Below are 21,716 nucleotides of genomic sequence, written 5' to 3'. Positions count from 1 at the left end.
AAATTTAATTTTGTTTTGTACTTTTAATCAGTAAGAAGTAGAAACAAAATCTTTTCTTGTTCATAACTTTGTAATGATATAAAATTATAAATGATCTTTTCTTAAAACTGAACAAATTTGTTTTGGCGACCTGTTTGGAGAGTAAACCTAAATTTTACAATTCTGACATCATAGAGCACCATACATTTCGACTGACATGCGAAAAGGTGTAGGCCATACTAGGAATCAACCGATAAGGAACATTATGAAACATGTTTAGAACTAGACCGAAAAACTGATTACTTGCATATTCAAAGTATTGCAAGAAATGAAAAATGTATAAGAGCCTCTGATGTATGTCACTCTATGGAAATGAATATTTACTTATACACACGATACTTGACCACTTATTTCTGTTTCAGAGCCCCTCCACAGACGCCCCGCCTTCTCGTTCCCTAACCATTGTTGTGGCCCAGCCCTCCCAGCAAGCCCAGAGGCGCCCAGTACCCGTCATGCAGCCCCTGCATGTCCAAGCGCCCGTGTCGCCGCAGTACCAAAGACAGCGCTCTTCACAGAGCCAACCCCCGACCACCCCGACTCCCGTGCCCCCATGGGCGGCCCAGCAGTTCGAACCCAAAAAGGTCTCCAAGTTGTCGAAGCTTGGAGGAGGTGGCCAGAGCTTTGGTACAGATTACTGCACCTTACCTCGCCGTACATCATCGGTACTTGAATGACTTCCCCTTTTCCATTGTTCAGACTCTTTTTTTTTGGTCTTTGGTCAGACGTATGTCTCTAACCCAGGAGTAGAATGTCTTTGGTCAGACGTATGTCTCTAACCCAGGAGTAGAATGTCTTTAAGACACTAAATATTTTCTTGTGTCAGAGGTCAACTTAGTAAAACGAATCATCACAATTCTACTAATAAAATAGATGTCGTTTTTAAATAAACCTAAAAAGTTATAAAAATTGTAAACATCCTTCGTTCACTCATTACCAACAAAATTACACAAACTTATTTAGTTGTACTAATTGGAACCAATCAAGTCATAAGTCTTATAATTATATTGAGGGAATTCTTAAAGGCCTTGGTAATTTTTTTACAAGTGTATAGATTTTTTAAAACAGTATTCGCACAATTGTGGAGATCTATTAGGAATATTTAGAAAACTATGAATATACAAAGAAACATTTACATAAATGAATTATATCCATTAATTAGCGTGAAAAGATTGCTGATAAAATAATATACATTAGGGCAATTTATAATTTCGAAATGTCAAATTGTACATCCCAAATGACATCCAATGACCTCCAATGACCTTTGCTCACTACGAAATATTTGGTGTCTATATCATAGAACAGAAATGTCTAGGTCTGCTTTCAGTGGTGTTGTTAAATTCGCTTTTTTTTCATATGAAACAAAATAAACAAATAACCTTAGGGCTGAAAAACTCAGTTCCAATGCTGTGAATGTTAGTACTTCTATTCGTTGCACTTATCAAGTCACGTGTCCACTTATTGTCAACCTTTAGCGCTTTATCTGACGTCATTCTGTTGCGTCCATAGCATGGCTTCAATTCAAATCAACACTTCAACACATATACAACACGCACTTACAACATCAGACACGTGAACACCTGCTTTTCAAAAGTAGTGTTAAGAGATAACTAGAGAGTGCTAGATGTCTGAAGTGAAATGATGGTTAGTTAACTAGATACATGCAGTTAAAAAAAAAATGCTGGTTTTCACTACTCTCACTTCTGCATGAAGCAATTAACTCCCTTGACATGAATTAACTTCTCATTGGCTAAATAAGGCATTGGCTAAAGTTCAAAACAAAAACCCAACATTCGGTCTTCATTGTCGTAACTGCACTTCAAAACTATTGTAGTACCAGCTGTAACGTAGGGATTTATTCAAACTCATTTCTGCTCCTTGCTAACATGTCTTTGATGTTAATAAACTTTGCTTGCATGGCCTCCATGTTTTATTCTGCATGCTTTAACATAACTTGAAGTTATTATGTCATGAAACAAAGTTAAACGCTGCGCTTAAATATAATGAAGAAGAAGCTAATTATTCTATTCAATTTTAATGATAAAACACCAATATCTTACTTTTAAAACTTTTAATTATTTTAATTGATTCTTTATTGAGGCTTAGATTTGTAAAACTTTTAATTATTGTCAATTTAATTGATTCTTTATTGAGGCTTAGATTTGTAAAACTTTTTGATATTTGTATAATATTTATTTTCTCCCTGGGAGCTCAAATAAAAACATTTCGCTTGTTTCCATGCCAACCACAGGCCCACTACGGCGGCAGATATCCCACTCAGAGCCAGAGCAGTGACTTCCCTGAAAATGTCGAGCCTGACCGCCTTGCCACGGGCCCACCCCCTAAAGTCTGCAGTCTTCGCAAACTTGGGGGAGGGGGGTTCGACTTTGGAACCACTTTCGGATCCGCAACTCTTCCTAGACGAAACAATGGACGTCGCTACTCGGTACTCTCCCATTTGTATGTTATGTCTCTCTAAATCCTCTGAAAATAATTGCCTATAAGAAATTCTGTTGTATTTCTTGAAAGTGTACACTTTATGACACTAGTGGTACTGCTACTAACGCTTTCTCTGATAACTGTGTTCTGATTGAATGACATTGTTACAATATACCCTTGTTATTAGTGGTTTTAATTGTAATTCATCTGATTTTCCTGTAAATAGTTAATAGAGACTCTCCTACCCAAAAGCTATCAGTGTGAGTTGTTACATCCCCAATAAAATAATAACACTTCATCATTCTCCTTCACAAAACAAAAAAGTCTTATCCCTCTAGAGGTATTAAAAACATGAAGGCACACTACTCTCAAAACCAAAGTTGGTCACATTACTATTTGAAATGAAGTTTCTTCCCCCTGCCCTGTGACTATGGTAAAGATACACATGTGGAAAAAAAAAGTCTCTTGTTCAAGGAGTGCTATTTGATTCCATAAAACTATTTCCCCCCCCCCTTTCCAACTGATTTAATGCATTGAATCATTCACATTAATTAAAACATCAACCCATTCTGTGTTCCACTAATTATTTCTTTTATTAACGACCCAGAAATCAGCAGAAATATTATTACAGTAATTATAATCTGCAAGATAAATGTTGTGTTATTTTTAATTATTTCTCTATAAAGACAACATTACCAAGTATTAAATTCCACACTCTGCAAAATTATTTTAAAATCTGAGTAGCCATATGAAGTTCAAAAGGATGGGTAAAAGAAAAATATTTATAACCGATTTCATCTTTACAAAAACTTTTGAGTGCGGCAATACTGCAGTAGTAAAAAGAACATCAGAACAATTGTTAAAGCCTACAAACACATTTTAAAATAAGTTAGCATTAGTTTGCATCTTTCGTTTTAAGAAACGTAGTTTATTTTCTAGCTTGTCATCATTTAGTCAATCTGAGACCTTTTCTTCTTGCCCTTAGTTCCACCTGCCACCTCTTTTTGTGTGTGCCCATGACGTCATTGTTCATGCAGCCAATAATACTGACATAAGTTTACACAGATGGAAGGTAAACAAATGGACAATTCAAATTGGCAAAGTAAACTCAGCTTGCTTTTAGACATATGTCCTGAGAAATCATTAGCGTGGAGCTCTGCTATATCTGGACACTTTTAGATCAATATTTTAGCCTCCTATGAAATCGAATACATTTTTTACCACACATTCAAAATACTTCTCTCAAAAGTTATCAGTTTCGTTACTGTGCTATTCTCTGTCTTGTAATGTTGCCAGGGTCACGACAGCGAAAAGTTTGGCTGATGTTTAAGAATAGTATCGCTTGGTCACGTGATAGTTATTCAGTGGCCATCATGCTTTAAAGTGGGCATGTTCCACACCTCATAGCTGGCTACATTGTGTGCTGTATGAGTAACTTCCCCTCATTTATAAGTGCAACGAATTGTGTTCCTAAGTAATGGTCATAGAAAATACGACAAAAATAAACGAATGGTATTTTATTAAAACCTAGAAAATCACATCCGCCTTTTTAAGAAAACAGATTAAAAAGGAGCCTAAAAAACGATACTTACAAATAAAATATTTACATTTTGACAGATTACTTTTTAAATGTCAACATTTCAGCTTCAAATAATCGTTCATGTATATAAGCATACGACCTACAAGAAGACACATTAGTAAAACAAATATGACTTTTAGTTAAAAAAAACAACTACTGTTTACGAGTAGCGAAAAAAAGACCTACTATCCACTAGCTACTCACTAGTACAAAAAAAAAGACCTACTTCAGAAATAAAGACCTACTACCTACCAGTACAAAAAAAGCCTACTACCGGCTAGTACAGAAAAAAAGACCTACTTCAGAAATAGAGACCTACTACCTACCAGTACAAAAAAAGCCTACTACCGGCTAGTACAGTAAAAAAGACTTACTTACTACCAGCACAGAAAAAAAGACCTACTACCTACCAGCACAAAAAAAAGCCTACTACCGGATAGTACAAAAAAAAAAAAAGAACTACTTCAGAAAATAAGACCTACTACCTACCAGTACAAATACCTGCTAACTATTAGTACTACCAATAAGTACACAAAAAAATACCTACTACCTACTAGTACAGAAAAAAAGACCTACTACCTGCTAGTACAGACAAAAATCTTGATAACATGCAAAAGACATACTAAGTAAGTACAATTACATGTATAAAACAACAACAACACCTCCTAGGTAGTAGAAGAAAGAGGAATATTAAGAGGGTCTCAATCTATTTCTCACTGTCTAAAGATTACATTTATAGAAATAAACTACTGATTTGAGTAGCTTTTTAGGGCATTGTTCCAGATATTTCATTGCACAAGCTCTATAGAGTTTAGATGTAGTCAATCTATTTGGAACACTTTTTATCGAACTCTCTTTCTAATGGAACCAATGAAATTAGTGTTTCGGTGTTTCTGGTTAACAATTGGGCCTTTTTTTTATTTGTAGCAACCTCCCAGCATGCCTGGTTCCTCCGGGTACCAGCCTAAAAAGGTCAACCTGAGCAAACTTGGCGGCGGTGGACCAGAGTTCGGATCCGACTTTAGCCACAGGGGATACGCTGATGGCTACGGCCAGACGGCTGCCCAGAGATATGAGCCTAGCAGAGATAGTGAGAAATCAGTTATGTTGAATAGGTAAATGAAAGAGGCGTTCCATTCTTCCTCATCCAATTTAGAACTATAAAAAGTTTTAGATTCATGACTCTGAAAAGAATTGGCAAATTTAATACAGTAGATTGCTCTTACATAATATCTTGTTCTTATAGCTTGCTCTTATAATATTCTGCTCTTATAAAATTCTGCTCTTATAATATCCTGTTCTTAAAATATCTTGCAAAAAAAAATATCTTGATCTTAAAATATTTTATGATATATCGATCTTATGATACGGTATCCTATTACTTAAATGTGTACACTTTTTTTTAAGGCTTTAAACTTGAAGAAACAAATGTTATGTCAACTTTTGAGACTATTATATGAACTGTATCACTGGACAACAAAAATAAATGAAGAAATAAGAAAGTTGCAGCTTGAAATAAAGAAAACATTAGCAAAATGTAACATAAAGACAGGACGAATTGTCCATAGATTTAGGAGAACATCAGCGTTACAGAACAAGGTCCAATTGTTACCTACATATTTTGCCACATTTGATGCATATGAAGTCGTTGACTCACGAGATTTAATTCAACATTTCTATATCGTGTTTTCTTAAAAGCATTTTCTTATTTTAATATTTTGAAGATTGTTGTTTACACCTTATAAATACTAACACTCAATAACAATTTCAATATACTGGCAAACTGCTTTTTTAAAATATAGTTAGCGTGCATTAAATGCTACAGACTTTAATACATGTCCAGCTTTATTTTCCTATATTTTACTACTGTCTTCCAATTCACCAATTCCAATTTTCCCAACTGTGAAAGTGTTTTTGTGTAACTTCTTGCAACTTTCTGTATCACCAGAGTTCACTCGAGCCTAGACACAATCACACTGTCGCCAAGGACTCCAGAGGTGCAGCCCTCATCTCCATTCTACCAGCCTAGCTACCAGTCACAGCCGAGCTACCAGTCACAACCGAGCTACCAGGCGTCGCAGCCCAGCTACCAGCCGCAGCCGAGCTACCCATCCCCGCAGCAGACGTACACACCAACGGGGCTCCTCCTGGAACAGCAGCGTCTCCAGGAGCAACAGCAAGAGGACGAGGGTGAGGCGATAGTGCCAGTGTGGGAACGACGCCGACAGTTTCAAGGGGCAACCCAACAGCCGGGAGGTAGCGAGCAAGTAGTGCCTGCAGGAGGCTAGTGTCACATGATCATAAATCTGACCATACCCTCCCTTTACAACTTTATGAGATGACATGCAGACAATTATGTTGGCATTCGAGTAGGCATTGCAATAGGTTTGAAAAAGTAACAAGTCGCCATAACCTTTACTAAATAAAATAATTTTATGCATTTTAATATTAATAAAAAGAAAAAAAAACAAGAATATTAATAAAAAACAAAAACTTTTTAAAAAGTGTAGGTGTGGAAATTATATAGTATTTATTTAGATTTTAATTTAAAATGTTATGATTCCATTTGCAAAATAACTGTGGAAAAGTTAGAGAAATTAATTTCTACCAGTTGTAGGTTTTAGAAATTAAAGAAGAAACATTAACTATTTATTGTAATTTTCAATGCAAAATCTTAAAGTATAGAAAATGTTGAGAATTCGCCTTTTTTTTACTGAGTTTTGACAAAAATTTTGCCGGTGAGGATTCTTAGTTAGGATTTCTCGAAGTTAAACTGAAACTTTGTTAAATAAATGAAGTTGGATTAAAAGTGCATACGCATTTGAGTGGCAACGCTTTACCGTAGTCTGCTTCTGATGTAAGCTTGTACTAAACACACTAATAAATATTCAACAGATATTTTAAGAACGAAAATTCAATGCCCTCGTCCTTATCATCAGACAGGACCTACCTGTCGATCATGTGACCTTCCACCTGCAGGGCCTTTGCACGGCCTGATTGTTGGTTTCACTTCAGTATTAGATCTAGTCTTTGACACGCTGTCAGGAGCTTCTGCACATATTTGGTTTCGTTTTTTTTTTCTTCAATAAATAACAGAATCGTTTTTAATTTGTAGAACTTAAAAAATAATCAATACTAATAGTTACTATTTTAATGTATTTGTGTCATGACCAGAACTCTTTATTTCGTATGCTGTGTTTCTGTTGTAGTTCTCAGTACAGGATTGAATCCTTCAATGGCCATCCAATGTTCATATCACTTGCTGTGTTTCTGTTGTAGTTCTCAGTACAGGATTGAATTCTTCAATGGCCATCCAATGTTCATATCACTTGCTGTGTTTCTGTTGTAGTTCTCAGTACAGGATTGAATCCTTCAATGGCCATCCAATGTTCATATCACTTGCTTTGTTTCTGTTGTAGTTCTCAGTACAGGATCGAATCCTTCAATGACCATCCAATGTTCATATCACTTGCTGTGTTTCTGTTGTAGTTCTCAGTACAGGATCGAATCCTTCAATGGCCATCCAATGTTCATATCACTTGCTGTGTTTCTGTTGTAGTTCTCAGTACAGGATTGAATCCTTCAATGGCCATCCAATGTTCATATCACTTGCTGTGTTAGAAGCAGGCCATGAATCCATCGCATGAGTTCATTTGAATGATCTGTGCCAATGAAATTGTTTAATAAAGAGTCAAATTAACTATATGATATTAATAACAAATTTCAAAGAAATATATTTTATTATAGTGATTTAAAAAATGAAATTATATCTTTTTTCATTGTTCATTAAATTATTTTGATTTGATTTTGTCCTTTGAAACCTCTATAGGTTATATAATAGACTGAAATTTTAAATTAATTTTCAATTAAAAAATAATAATTTATTTGTGAAATTTGATAAAAAAAAGTAAATAATAATATGTTATAAGAATATTTTTTCAAATAAAGCCTTTTTATGGTATTATTCTCTACAAAATTGTTATGAATCAATAGATAGAAAAGAACAAAACAGCGTTCATGTGTTCTTTCTGTCCATGTCAGTGAGAACTCCACTCAACAAGCCGCCACCTAAAGTCCCTAAGCCACGCCCAGGACCTACAAGCTATGGCGATTTCGGAACCACCTACGGCCCAACCCCCAAGAAGACGACCTCCACCAACTGGCGCCCTGCACCCACATTCAAGCCCACTCCGGCACCGGTCTCAGCCCAGCCTGCTACGTACACTCCCATTTCTGTGCAGTACGCGCCCAAGCCGTCGCCACCAGCTCAGTCACAAGTACCAGGACAGGTGAGCATATCCAGCATGGATAATTGGGCTAGCTCTGGCTAACTATACTTAGTAGAGCAAAGAGATCTAGATTGACCTAATTATGTTTTGATGTTATTTTTCTTTGCCCTAAACACACAAATCGCGAAGTACACTTATATCACATAGTTCACGAGATTCGACCGCACGCCCACTGTAGGTAGCCAAACATCCCACGCCCACTGGTAGGTAGCCAAACATCCCACGCGTAATCTTCCTTTAAGTAAAGAACGTGGCTTGCGTTTTAGAGACAATTCCCCATATTTCCAATTCTCTGTATTTCCAACTCCCTGTATTTTCAATTTCCTGTATTTCCAACTCCCTGTATTTCCAACTCCCTGTACTTTCAATTTCCTGTATTTCCAACTCCCTGTATTTCCAACTCCCTGTACTTTCAATTTCCTGTATTTCCAACTCCCTGTACTTTCAATTTCCTGTATTTCCAACTCCTTGTATTTCCAACTCCCTGTATTTCCAACTCGCTGTATTTCCAACTCCCTGTACTTTCAATATCCTGTATTTCCAATTCTCTGTATTTCCAACTCCCTGTATTTCCAACTCCCTGTATTTCCAACTCCCTGTACTTTCAATTTCCTGTATTTCCAACTCCCTGTATTTCCAACTCCCTTTACTTTCAATTTCCTGTATTTCCAACTCCCTGTACTTTCAATTTCCTGTATTTCCAACTCCCTGTATTTCCAACTCCCTGTACTTTCAATTTCCTGTATTTTCAATTTCCTGTATTTCCTATTCCCTGTATTTCCAACTCCCTGTATTTTCAATTTCCTGTATTTCCAATTCTCTGTATTTTCAATTTCCTGTATTTCCAACTCCCTGTATTTTCAATTTCCTGTATTTTCAATTTCCTGTATTTCCAATTTCCTGTATTTTCAATTCCCTGTATTTCCAACTCCCTGTATTTTCAATTTCCTGTATTTTCAATTTCCTGTAGTTTCAACTCCCTGTATTTTCAATTTCCTGTATTTCCAATTTCTTGTATTTTCAACTCCCTGTATTATCAATTTCCTGTATTTCAGATTCCCTGTATTTTCAATTTCCTGCATTTCCAATTCCTGGTATTACCGATTACCTGTATTTCCAGTTCCACATATTTCCGATTCCCTGTATTTCCGATTTTCTGCATTTCTAATTCCCTGTGTTTCTAATTCCCCGTGTTTCTAATTCCCCGTGTTTCTAATTCCCTGTGTTTCTAATTCCCTGAGTTTCTAATTCCCTGTGTTTCTAATTCCCTGTGTTCTAATTCCCTGTGTTTCTAATTCCCTTTATTTCTAATTCCCCGTGTTTCTAATTCCCTGTGTTTCCAATTCCCCGTGTTTCTAATTCCCTGTGTTTCTAATTCCCCGTGTTTCTAATTCCCTGTAATTCCAACGCCCTGTGTTTCTAATTCCCCGTGTTTCTAATTCCCCGTGTTTCTAATTCCCCGTGTTTCTAATTCCCTGTGTGTTCTAATTCCCTGTGTGTACTAATTCCCTGTAATTCCAACGCCCTGTATTTCCTATTCCCTGTATTTCCAACTCCCTGTACTTTCAATTTCCTGTATTTCCAACTCCTTGTATTTCCAACTCCCTGTATTTCCAACTCGCTGTATTTCCAACTCCCTGTACTTTCAATATCCTGTATTTCCAATTCTCTGTATTTCCAACTCCCTGTATTTCCAACTCCCTGTATTTCCAACTCCCTGTACTTTCAATTTCCTGTATTTCCAACTCCCTGTATTTCCAACTCCCTTTACTTTCAATTTCCTGTATTTCCAACTCCCTGTACTTTCAATTTCCTGTATTTCCAACTCCCTGTATTTCCAACTCCCTGTACTTTCAATTTCCTGTATTTTCAATTTCCTGTATTTCCTATTCCCTGTATTTCCAACTCCCTGTATTTTCAATTTCCTGTATTTCCAATTCTCTGTATTTTCAATTTCCTGTATTTCCAACTCCCTGTATTTTCAATTTCCTGTATTTTCAATTTCCTGTATTTCCAATTTCCTGTATTTTCAATTCCCTGTATTTCCAACTCCCTGTATTTTCAATTTCCTGTATTTTCAATTTCCTGTAGTTTCAACTCCCTGTATTTTCAATTTCCTGTATTTCCAATTTCTTGTATTTTCAACTCCCTGTATTATCAATTTCCTGTATTTCAGATTCCCTGTATTTTCAATTTCCTGCATTTCCAATTCCTGGTATTACCGATTACCTGTATTTCCAGTTCCACATATTTCCGATTCCCTGTATTTCCGATTTTCTGCATTTCTAATTCCCTGTGTTTCTAATTCCCCGTGTTTCTAATTCCCCGTGTTTCTAATTCCCTGTGTTTCTAATTCCCTGAGTTTCTAATTCCCTGTGTTTCTAATTCCCTGTGTTCTAATTCCCTGTGTTTCTAATTCCCTTTATTTCTAATTCCCCGTGTTTCTAATTCCCTGTGTTTCCAATTCCCCGTGTTTCTAATTCCCTGTGTTTCTAATTCCCCGTGTTTCTAATTCCCTGTAATTCCAACGCCCTGTGTTTCTAATTCCCCGTGTTTCTAATTCCCCGTGTTTCTAATTCCCCGTGTTTCTAATTCCCTGTGTGTTCTAATTCCCTGTGTGTACTAATTCCCTGTAATTCCAACGCCCTGTATTTCCTATTCCCTGTATTTCCAATTACCCAAAAACCTACTCATGTAGTGAATGTCATCAGCTTTTCACGAAAGATGAAAAATACTCAACGGGGAGTTGGTCATTCAAGACGTTGTTGTTTTTGTTTCATGATGAAACTCTGTGCACAAATAGAATCCACTTGTACAAAAGCAATACCTTTATTTTCTTTTTTCAGAACCCATCTTCTTGGAGAGCACCTGAAGGCGACAGTGGCCCAGCCTGGAAAAACACACTGAAAGCCACGGGCGTTAAGCCGTGGGAGCAGGAAACCGGCTACGCCCTTCAACAGGAGCCTGTCAGGTCTGTTGGCTATCATCCCACCCCAGCCCCCAACGCCGCGCCTTTCAGCCCCATCCCCGTGGGAGAGCAAAACGGCTCTGAGAACGGACCAAAAGTTGTCCACCTTCAGTACAACTCCCCAATGGGACTGTACTCCAACCAGAACGTGGCGGAGACCCTGCAAGGCCAGACCTTGGCTCTAGCGGGACAGACGTGAGTGGACTAGTTAAGGCAACCATTGTAGCATGGAGCAATGATAGCTTGGTCTCCCGTGGTTTACTAGTGGAACTCCTCAAAGTTCAGGCTTTGAGTTGGTTGCAGGCTTGAAGTTTTTATTGTTTCAGTTTTTTTTTTTGGTTATGTTTTTTTTTTCATACGAGTTTTGTTTTTTGTCATCTAAATTGTGAATCAGAGTTGGGAAACTTTGCCCGGTGAAATTAAGTCTATAATTGTTTTATGTGTCAGGGAGATAGACAAACATTGAGATTCTGTTAAAGATATTGACTTCTCTGTGGTCGTGACAGGGATATTGACACTATTAAGACTTTTAAGGATTTAGTCTTCGTCAGGGATATGAACTGTAGATCTATTGGTGCTAATGATAATGTTGGGTCCTTATCAGGGAGATTATAGATCTACTGAGGCAGTACCAGGAATATTGATTATATATCTACTGAGGCTGGGTCAGGGATCTTGACAGTATTAAAACTATTGAGACATTTTCTGGAGATAATATTTCAAACTCTGTCATAATTTATAAAATTTAGAGGTTTGGTTTGGCACAATACTTTTTTTCCTACAAACTTTGACCTAGAAATTGAATAAACTGAGAATATGAGACCAAAATTTTGGGTATGAAGATTAAATTAACATATAGATTTAGATTCACATCTTTTTTTGAGATTCATTATAGCTTCGACGCCTTTTGCATTTGATAATTTAAAATATAAAGATAATGTAACTTTATTGTGGTTTAAATCTTAAGAATGCGTTGTACATTACGTAGAAAATAGTAAATGTTTTTTTAAAGGGCTATTGTTTCCCAACTCTTTTGTTTTGACTTTAAACTAAAATCATATTAACTGTTCTAGCAGAGTACAGGGGAGATCACAATAGCTAATCTTTAATCTAGACTATTTCTTTTCCATTCCCATAATGTTTGATTTGTAGACAATTAGTTTCAGTTTCCTCCAAATTAAACAAAATGTTTATCTTAAATATTCAAAACCCTCGTGTAATTCCCTTGAGTAATTCCTTTGAGTAATTCCTTTGAGTAAATCCCTGTTTGCCCACTAGATATTCTGTAGCTACGAATAGATAATTAATTCCTTATACATATTAATCACTTTGTACTAAACACTAGAAACAGTCTATCTTATCTTATCTTATACAATACAATGTTTATATAATACTGTGTACAGAGTACAAAGGAGATGAGCTGTGCCTGTGAAATAGTTAGTTTGGTACAATACTGAGACATTTGTTTAAATTACATGGCGAAACGTAATATATATATATATATATATATATAAACACACATAACATCCTCGTAAATGAAATCTTAAGATGCAAAGAATGTCTTAAATCTGATATTATTTTTCCCTTTCCATTGTTATGTCACACAAGCGCTGGTAAAGATTACATTCAAACTTATTGGTATCCTAATATTTGCCTTAAAGAACATTACAGTTTGTAAAATGTTGTACATGTTTCGGATGTTTCTTCAGAGTTGAAGATAGTTTACTTCCTAGTCCAAACCTCCCGCAGGACGACGGGGGATGGGAGCGGGCAGGGTTTGAACCCGGGACCATCGATAAATCCAAACAACAGTCCAGCGCGCAAACCGCAAGACCAGGCAGCCATCCATACTGGCAGCTTCCGGGCTTAAATCTTAATCAAGTGAATTTTATTTGACTTTAAGGATGTTGCTAAATGATATGTGATGTAGACACCTACATAATTTTAGTATTAATTCTTCACTATTTGGACTTTCTCCTTGTGACAAATGGTTTCAGAAATATGTTCATTACCAAGCTCAGGACAATTTCAGCTCAAAACAAATTCCGTTGATGTTAGTAACACAATGGCACACTATTACCACGACACAGTAACATAATGGCACACTATTAACATGACACAGTAACACAATGGCACACTATTACCACGACACAGTAACATAATGGCACACTATTACTATGACACAGTCACACAATGGCACACTATTACCACGACACAGTAACATAATGGCACACTATTAACATGACACAGTAACACAATGGCACACTATTACCACGACACAGTAACATAATGGCACACTATTACCATGACACAGTAACACAATGGCACACTATTACCACGACACAGTAACATAATGGCACACTATTAACATGACACAGTAACACAATGGCACACTATTACCACGACACAGTAACACAATGGCACACTATTACCATGACACAGTAACACAATGGCACACTATTACCATTACACAGTAACACAATGGCACACTATTACTATGACACAGTAACACAATGGCACACTATTAACATGACACAGTAACACAATGGCATACTATTACCATGACACAGTAACACAATGGCACACTATTAACATGACACAGTAACATAATGGCACACTATTACCATGACACAGTAACACAATGGCACACTATTACTATGACACAGTAACATAATGGCACACTATTACCATGACACAGTAACACAATGGCACACTATTACCATAACACAGTAACACAATGGCACACTATTACCATGACACAGTAACATAATGGCACACTATTATCACGACACAGTAACACAATGGCACACTATTACCACGACACAGTAACATAATGGCACAGTACTACCATGACACAGTAACATAATGGCACACTATTACCACGACACAGTAACACAATGGCAGACTATTACCACGACACAGTAACATAATGGCACACTATTACCACGACACAGTAACACAATGGTGCACTATTACCACGACACAGTAACACAATGGCACACTATTACCACGACACAGTAACACAATGGTACACTATTACCACGACACAGTAACACAATGGTACACTATTACCATGACATGGTAACACAATGGCACACTATTACCATGACACAGTAACACAATGGCACACTATTAACATGACACAGTAACATAATGGCACACTATAATTATGACACAGTAACACAATGGCACACTATTACCACGACACAGTAACATAATGGCACACTATTAACATGACACAGTAACACAATGGCACACTATTACCACGACACAGTAACACAATGGTACACTATTCCCATGACACAGTAACACAATGGTACACTATTACCATGACACAGTAAATTGGCACACTATTACCACGACACAGTAACACAATGGCACACTTTTCCCATGACACAGTAACACAATGGCACACTATTACAATGGCAGAGTTTGTGGTTTGGATGCTAAAGCTCATAGCGTATGTGACATGTATTGAATCATATAATTGCTAATACAGTCGGCAGCAAATGTGCATCTTGCTTTAGATTGGTTCAATACAGTTTTAGGTTGTTTTTAATTAGAAGAAAAAAAAAAAAAACTTTAGATGTATGATTAAATAACAGACATAAAAAAACATGAAAATGAAATACCAACTCTATTGAAACAAATAGATCGTACAAATTCCTGTTATTTACTTTTGAAGATAAGAAATATTTTTATAAATATATTTATTTGTAACAGATAAACACGCTCATTAGCCAATAAATTATTACAACAAATAAATATAAATGCAAATTATATTTACATACAAACAAAAACACGTCAAAACTATGCTTACATTATTGTAATAGCACTTAAGAATTTAAAACTGAAAGAGATATTCCCTTGCAGAAGTCTTCTCACTAGTATACTCATTTAAAGCCTCAAGATTTGAAATGTTGCCTGTTATAAGAGTTGCATTTTCAACCTGTAGTATAATCAGTATTGAAACAATTGTTGTAGCATTAGCGATATTGAAACAGTTGTTGTAGACTTAGCAATATTGAAACAGTTGTTGTAGACTTAGCAATATTGAAACAGTTGTAGAATTAGCACTATTGAAACAGTAGCTGTAGTAGTATTAGAAGTATTGCATTGACCAAGACGATGGTATCACTCTCTCTATCACTACCGTTTCAGTCCTAAGCCCCCGCCACCTGCTACCAATCAGTCAGGTGAGAGAGACTGGAGTCAGTCAGCTGTTCTGAAGTTTATCACCCAGGAAGAAAGCAGGTGAGGCAGCCTGTAAATGGTTGGATGTCATGTCCTGCCGCCTTCTCCCCCAAGACATCACGTATGCCCACTGAATGTTTGAACTTACACAGGCGATGCACTATGTCTACAATGTCTAGCATGTCACTATAGTGTTAAGTATACAAAAGACGCCTATAACACAAGATTGTAATGTGTATTTTAGTCAGTGCAAAGTGTTTAATGAAATTTCATTTATTAATTAATTGCTTTTCTTTTGAAGTAAAATAAGTTAACACAGAAAACTGCACGTATGTTGGCATTATATACAGGACAAACAATACTTATATTTATGTATATATTGAGGATAGCTCTAAACACAAACCCCATAATAGTGAGTCATATTAATCATTCTGTTACAATGTCATATTAAAAATATTTAATATAACCCTTGTTGTATTTTATTATATAATAAACACATTAGGAATTGGTTGCTGTACATGATATTTAGTCATAGAAATAGACACATGATTTTTACTCGTAGAAATAGTCACATGAATTTGAGTCGTAGAAATAGTCACATGAATTTTAGTACTAGAAATAGATATATTATATTTAGTTATAGAAATAGACACATGAATTGTAGTCGTAGATATAACACGTTATTTACAATTACACATCGTTTTAGCCGTAGAAATAGACACTCTATCACAAGCGAACTACAGAGGTTCACATTTTGTTTTGTTTTTTCTCATTAGTCTCTGTAAGACTTGATTATTTCTCTGAGTACAAATTTGCATTTACCTCGGAATGTAAAAACGAATTTTTGGTTTTCCTGCCACTGGGAATTAAAGTAGTTAAATAATAACATCATTTAGTCCCAACGCTTTAAGTCCTAATACCTCGTTTAAATGAATTAAGTAGATAACATTATTATAATTTAGTGCATGTCTCTAGTTTAAATTTTCTTGAATTTCCCTGTCTCGCGGAGAGTGTGTGTGTGTTTTCATGGTGACGGTGGGAAGAGGTTAGCGATTGGTTGTAGATGATGCAAGATAAACAGCATTGCCGTCATTGGTTTTAGTTAAAATAGACGACTCCAGAATGTGAGACTGAACAGAAGTGTTTTTGTAGTGAGTTGGATTTTGTCCAGAACACCAGTTTATTGTATGACTAGAGTCTTCTACATTGATTTCATTTAATCTCAAGTTGAATGTGTTTAAGTTATAATAAAAGTTTTTATTTAGTTGGGTTCACCAAAGAAGTGATTGAAGTTATTTCAAGTTTAATAAGTTAAGATATAATAAGCTAACAGCGGTTTAGTTGTCTACCAGCAGTTTGGTGCTACAAGTCAACGACCGTCAACAATACCTTGATACTGAATAGAAATCAGAGACTAAGCCTGACTTACATTAGTTTCCACACTGTAGTTGACAAAAAAAAAAAGATACGTCATATATAGACTATGTAACAGTGATAGGTAGTATTTAGATAACACTCTCCTCACACTAATTAGGATGTTCTTTTTTGTTGTGAAAGTGGTGCCACTAACCAATGAACTGTTCATGTGCATGAAGTTATTTCAGTGTTGTAGTGGCACACTTTCACACAATGGGTGCCCAAACTACGGCCCGCGGGGGCATGCTGGGCACGTAACAATGTGCTATCCGGCTTTCAATGCTTCTTATAATGAGTTCATGGACGCTGAGTTCCATTGGACACGACTATTTCTTACTCTGATCAACGGACCGGAAATAAACATGCTCACAGGTCGAAATAGTTTGGGCATCAATGTTTAATAACAATAATAATAATAATAATAATAACAATATACCCCATTGTTATATCAACCGAGGGGATAATGACCTCAGAGATACCTTCAAAGTCCTTAAGATTCCTAAGAAGATTCTCGTTGCCTGTCAGAGAGCGGTATTGCTGCAGACCTGCTACATCACCAGAAATTCCTCAATGGACATTGTAAAGGGACTCGACCCTGGCAGTGCCAGAGAATGAATTCTCGTTCGTTTCTAACATAATCGTTCCAATAATAATAATAATAACCAGAAAATTCCTCGGTGGAAACTGATAAAGGGACTACTATGAATTTTGTTTCCCTTTAACGAAACTCGACCCTGGCTTCGCCAGAGAATGACTACTCGCTCTTTTATAATAATAATTATAATAATATGGGAACCTAAGCCTGGGGATGAAGTATTTATGGAGGTTGTCTAAAATTAAAATATACCTGTTGTTATATCAACTGAGGGGATAATGACAACTGACTTCACAGATACCTTCAAGGCCCTTAAGATCCTCAAGAGGATTCTCGCTGCCTGTCAGATGGTGGTACTGCTGCAGACCTGCCACATCACCTAAAAATTTCTCAGTGGACAATGTTAAAGGGACTAGAATTAATTTTGTTTCTCTCTAATGAAGCTTTAACCTGGCAATGCCAGTGAATGAATATTAGTTCGTTTTAATATATTGATAATAATGGATATGTGTTTGTAGCGGATATACTCGTAGTCCACGCCTCGCATGTTTATTGCTCTAGCTATTTAACTGGTATGTTTGTTGTATTAATTTAAGTTTTCTTAATTTACATTAACAATCTAAGAACTTTATTAAGAATTGTGTGCTGTATTATTTTTGCTTGAATTATTGTTTTTTTTTTATTTTTTATTTCAACATAAAAACAAAATAGTAAATTTACAATTTTATAGTCAATCACACTTATGCAACTTATCAAGTACTAAAAGATATAGATTTTGCTCAATAATTAGCTATTAAATAGACATACCTATTTACTTTATAAATAACGCGTGCCTTAGCATTTACACGTTTACGACATTAAAACATTGATGTATATAAACTAATCTCAATTTTTCACTTTAACTTTCCACCTTCTTTGCATTCTCATCACGTGACCAGGGGCAAGCCCAAAGCTCCGCCCGCTGTATCTCCCAAACCTAAGCTTTACAGTCCAGGGCAAAGTCAAGCAGCGCCCCAGAACTACTACGAAGAAATCGGCGCCTCAGACTTCTAGACGCCCGGGCAGACCCATCACAGCGACCTTGACCTTTCACTACATTGGCAGACTTGGTTTGCTACGCTATGTCGTCTCCAGCAGTTTAAAAGCAGTCGAGACACGAATCACAAGAAAAGCTTAACACCAACGAGAATAGAGAATAATTGTTTGTATTTGTTGTTGTTGTAAAACATTATCTTGTAGATAGACTGGGTTTTAGAATTCAAACAAACAACGCTTAAATTTAAAGTTTTCGTAAAGATGTTTTTCACCAAAAAAGAAGGTCTCTAGCCAGAAGAAGCCTCACCACGTGACCATAACTAACTTGAACTGTCATTGAACTAATGATCATATCATGAAAGATTTGTCACGATTTCTATCCCGTCATCCCATGAACTAACATTTTGTTGAGTCAACTAACTAGATCTAGAACATTCTGGTAGTTACAATTCTTTAACCTGATGTAACGGAAATGGTGTAACAACGAACTTATTTATGGCAGTGTTTCCAATGTTTATAGACATTTATGATTTGATCTAGACCAAACAGCCTTTGAATTAATTGAGAACAAAATGTGCTTTTTATAATAGATGATCGAATCCTGAAATGACCACAGATATCTGACTTGAACAAAAATCAATACATTGATCAAATGGTGCACCATACATATTTTAACGCTAAATTTTCAGATGTACCTATCATTTAGGCATTCAAATAACCTAGCATGGTCACTCTCTACTGGTCTACATCGTGTACTGTACATACCTTATTTCTGTACTAACTGAGTAGATCTAGTTCTCTAGTTCATCACAGAAGCTATTAACAATTATGTGTGCCTTAGATCTTTTACAATTACTATTTAATTTCTTTCTTTCTTTCTTGTTTCCACTCACTGGACTTGTAATAATTCGACTGTATTAAGTTGTGTGTGTGTGTTCAGTTCTAGGCTGGTGATATGTGCAATACTTTAGTTCTATGATCATATCAGATGACAATACTCGAGATTATTACAATGTTTTAATCTGTTTTAATTTTTCTTAAATTTTGATAATAACTCTGTGTGTCCCCGTGACACTGTTGTACATCCACGTCTGTAAAGTAGCTATTTATAGTTTAAATAAATTTGGCTTGAAAGTCACAGAAGTGTCAGTGTCAGAAGTGTCAAGTGTCCAAGACACGGCAAACAAGTTTAGTATCAACTCGAGACACTTCTGTTAAAATGCTGTAAAAATGACACTATTTATAGACGATTTAACATCGTTAGATGTGTGCATCTGATAACACCATTATTCAAATGACAATATTTTAGACAATTTCACAACATCGAAAGATGTGTGTATTAATCCAAATGTGATACTGCTGACGTCTGTTGATGAAGCTGTAATTGCAAGCTAATTACAAAGTCGAAGTGACCGTTTGAAAAAGAATTTGAAAAGTGCTTTTAATTTGTTAATGAATTTGAAATAATTAGTCTAATAGTGTGGCTGGCAATCCAACAAAACTAAACAAAAATACACCAGCACGGCATGTTCATGAACTCAAAGATCCGGTCTGCCTACACTTCGACTTTGTCTTTAGCAGCAATAAAATCTTGACTTGTTTATATCTTTTTTTTTTTTTTTGCTTAGTATTATTAACTGAGAATTACAAATTTTAACATTAGAATTCTTTATGTACTCTGTGACGGTCTCAAAGATAAATATGTTTCTAAAAAAGGATTTTTTAAAAGTCCCTTTTTAGATTTAATGTTTTTAACTGCAAAAATGTAAAAATATATGAAAATAAACTTGGTGTATTTCAGTTTCAAAAGTTTAATGTCAGTAAGATGCAATTGTTTTTTGTTTTTTTTTTATCGTTGGTAGTTTTTCGTATTGTTTAAAAAACATTTTGTTTGTTAACCTTTGTTTATATTAATGTCTTATTTCATGAGTCTGTCAGAGGTTCGCACTCTTTCAGCCATGAATCAAACATCAATCGAGCTGTGAACCTGTACGAATACTTTATTTATATTTTGAATGATCTACTTTGACCTTGACCCCTTGTTTGTTGATTCGCCGCCTTTGTTATGTAGAAATGTGAAATGTATGATATAGCTATTTCAAAGTCGCCACATCAGTCTAATGTAGTAGTCATTTTGAGTGTGATCTAACCTCCTGTCATGTATACTTGCCTTTCATATGAGTATGGACAAAACTATTACAAGAAATGTTTTAATTTATTTTGTCATAATAGAGAATTTAATTTGTCATAGACAACCCATCCTGGAGCTTAAAGTAGATTAATCCCTTTTTTGCTTTATAAGAATTGCTATCTTTATCAGTATTATTGTAATTTTAGTCTGCTGAGCGAACTTTTTTTTTTCATTTACCAAGAGTTGTGTGCCTTGCTGTTGCACTTCAAATGTTATGAAACTTTATTTGTAATGATAGTCTCCCCTTTTTTCAGTTGTGCTTCCGTCCTATCCAGAAATAAAAAACACTGTGATTGTACGGTCCAACGACTTTTCTGTTTTCATTTCAATTTGTTTTTGTTACATTGAGACTCATTTGTTGTCATTGGAAGGTTTCATGTGCTTCCAACTTGCTGTGTTTGTCGTTTAGTGCCACTTTTGTAGATCTTACAAAGCCTGCTGTTTGTTTGTTTGTTGTTGTTTTCTCTTTGTCATTTATAAATATTTTGTTTTGTGGTATTTAATGTCATTTGTGAATGTCCACATGTTTGTGATCACTGTTAGACACCAGACAAGGGTTTCAGAGTTTTACACGAAAAAAAAAACCCCACACACACAAAATACCTAAAAAAATAAAAATAAAATGTTCCCCTTTCTAACCAGTACCTCTAATGACTGAAGTTGTTATCTAAATAAATATGTGGTTTTCTATATAAAAAAAGAGTAATGTTCAAAATCTAATAAAAAAAAAAGATTTAGATAGTCATTTACAGATAAGAATGGTTTCGTTTTTTATATAGATAAGACTAGATTCCATGCCAGCCTTCGATAGTTGAACTCCACGTAATAGCTAGACCTGCAGATACATTCGTAAAGCTAAACAATACTCATGACTAACAGGTATTAACAAATTTGTTTTTTTTTTTAAATAAATTCCGTCGTTAAGAATTGATTGGTGGTCTATAATTTTTCATTCTTTTTATTTATTGTTATGT

General features: G+C 35.7%; 1 protein-coding gene across 6 annotated transcripts in view; it reads left to right on the top strand.

Moving 5' to 3' along the window:
* The window catches only part of LOC106055472 (adhesive plaque matrix protein-like), a 48,221-nt gene extending 27,173 nt beyond the window's left edge, over window positions 1–21,048 (top strand). The window contains exons 4-11 of one of the 6 annotated variants that reach the window (XM_013211750.2): window positions 402–701; window positions 2,288–2,482; window positions 4,982–5,169; window positions 6,003–6,244; window positions 8,096–8,343; window positions 11,190–11,506; window positions 15,473–15,565; window positions 18,455–21,048. In XM_013211750.2, coding sequence (XP_013067204.2) covers window positions 402–701; window positions 2,288–2,482; window positions 4,982–5,169; window positions 6,003–6,244; window positions 8,096–8,343; window positions 11,190–11,506; window positions 15,473–15,565; window positions 18,455–18,569 — 1,698 coding nt within the window. In that variant the 3' untranslated portion in view covers window positions 18,570–21,048. Of the gene's footprint in view, window positions 1–401; window positions 702–2,287; window positions 2,483–4,981; window positions 5,170–6,002; window positions 6,311–8,095; window positions 8,344–11,189; window positions 11,507–15,472; window positions 15,566–18,454 lie in introns of all 6 variants that reach the window. The other 5 variants (XM_013211742.2, XM_013211769.2, XM_013211759.2 and 2 more) reach the window with 5 other exon arrangements.
* Window positions 21,049–21,716: the final 668 nt, after the last annotated feature.

Source organism: Biomphalaria glabrata, chromosome 2 (genome assembly GCF_947242115.1).
Source record: "Biomphalaria glabrata chromosome 2, xgBioGlab47.1, whole genome shotgun sequence".
In the NCBI taxonomy this organism is placed as follows: Eukaryota; Metazoa; Mollusca; class Gastropoda; family Planorbidae; genus Biomphalaria; species Biomphalaria glabrata.
The sequence above is the reverse complement of the archived record's forward strand: the minus strand, read 5'-3'. Positions and strand labels throughout refer to the sequence as shown.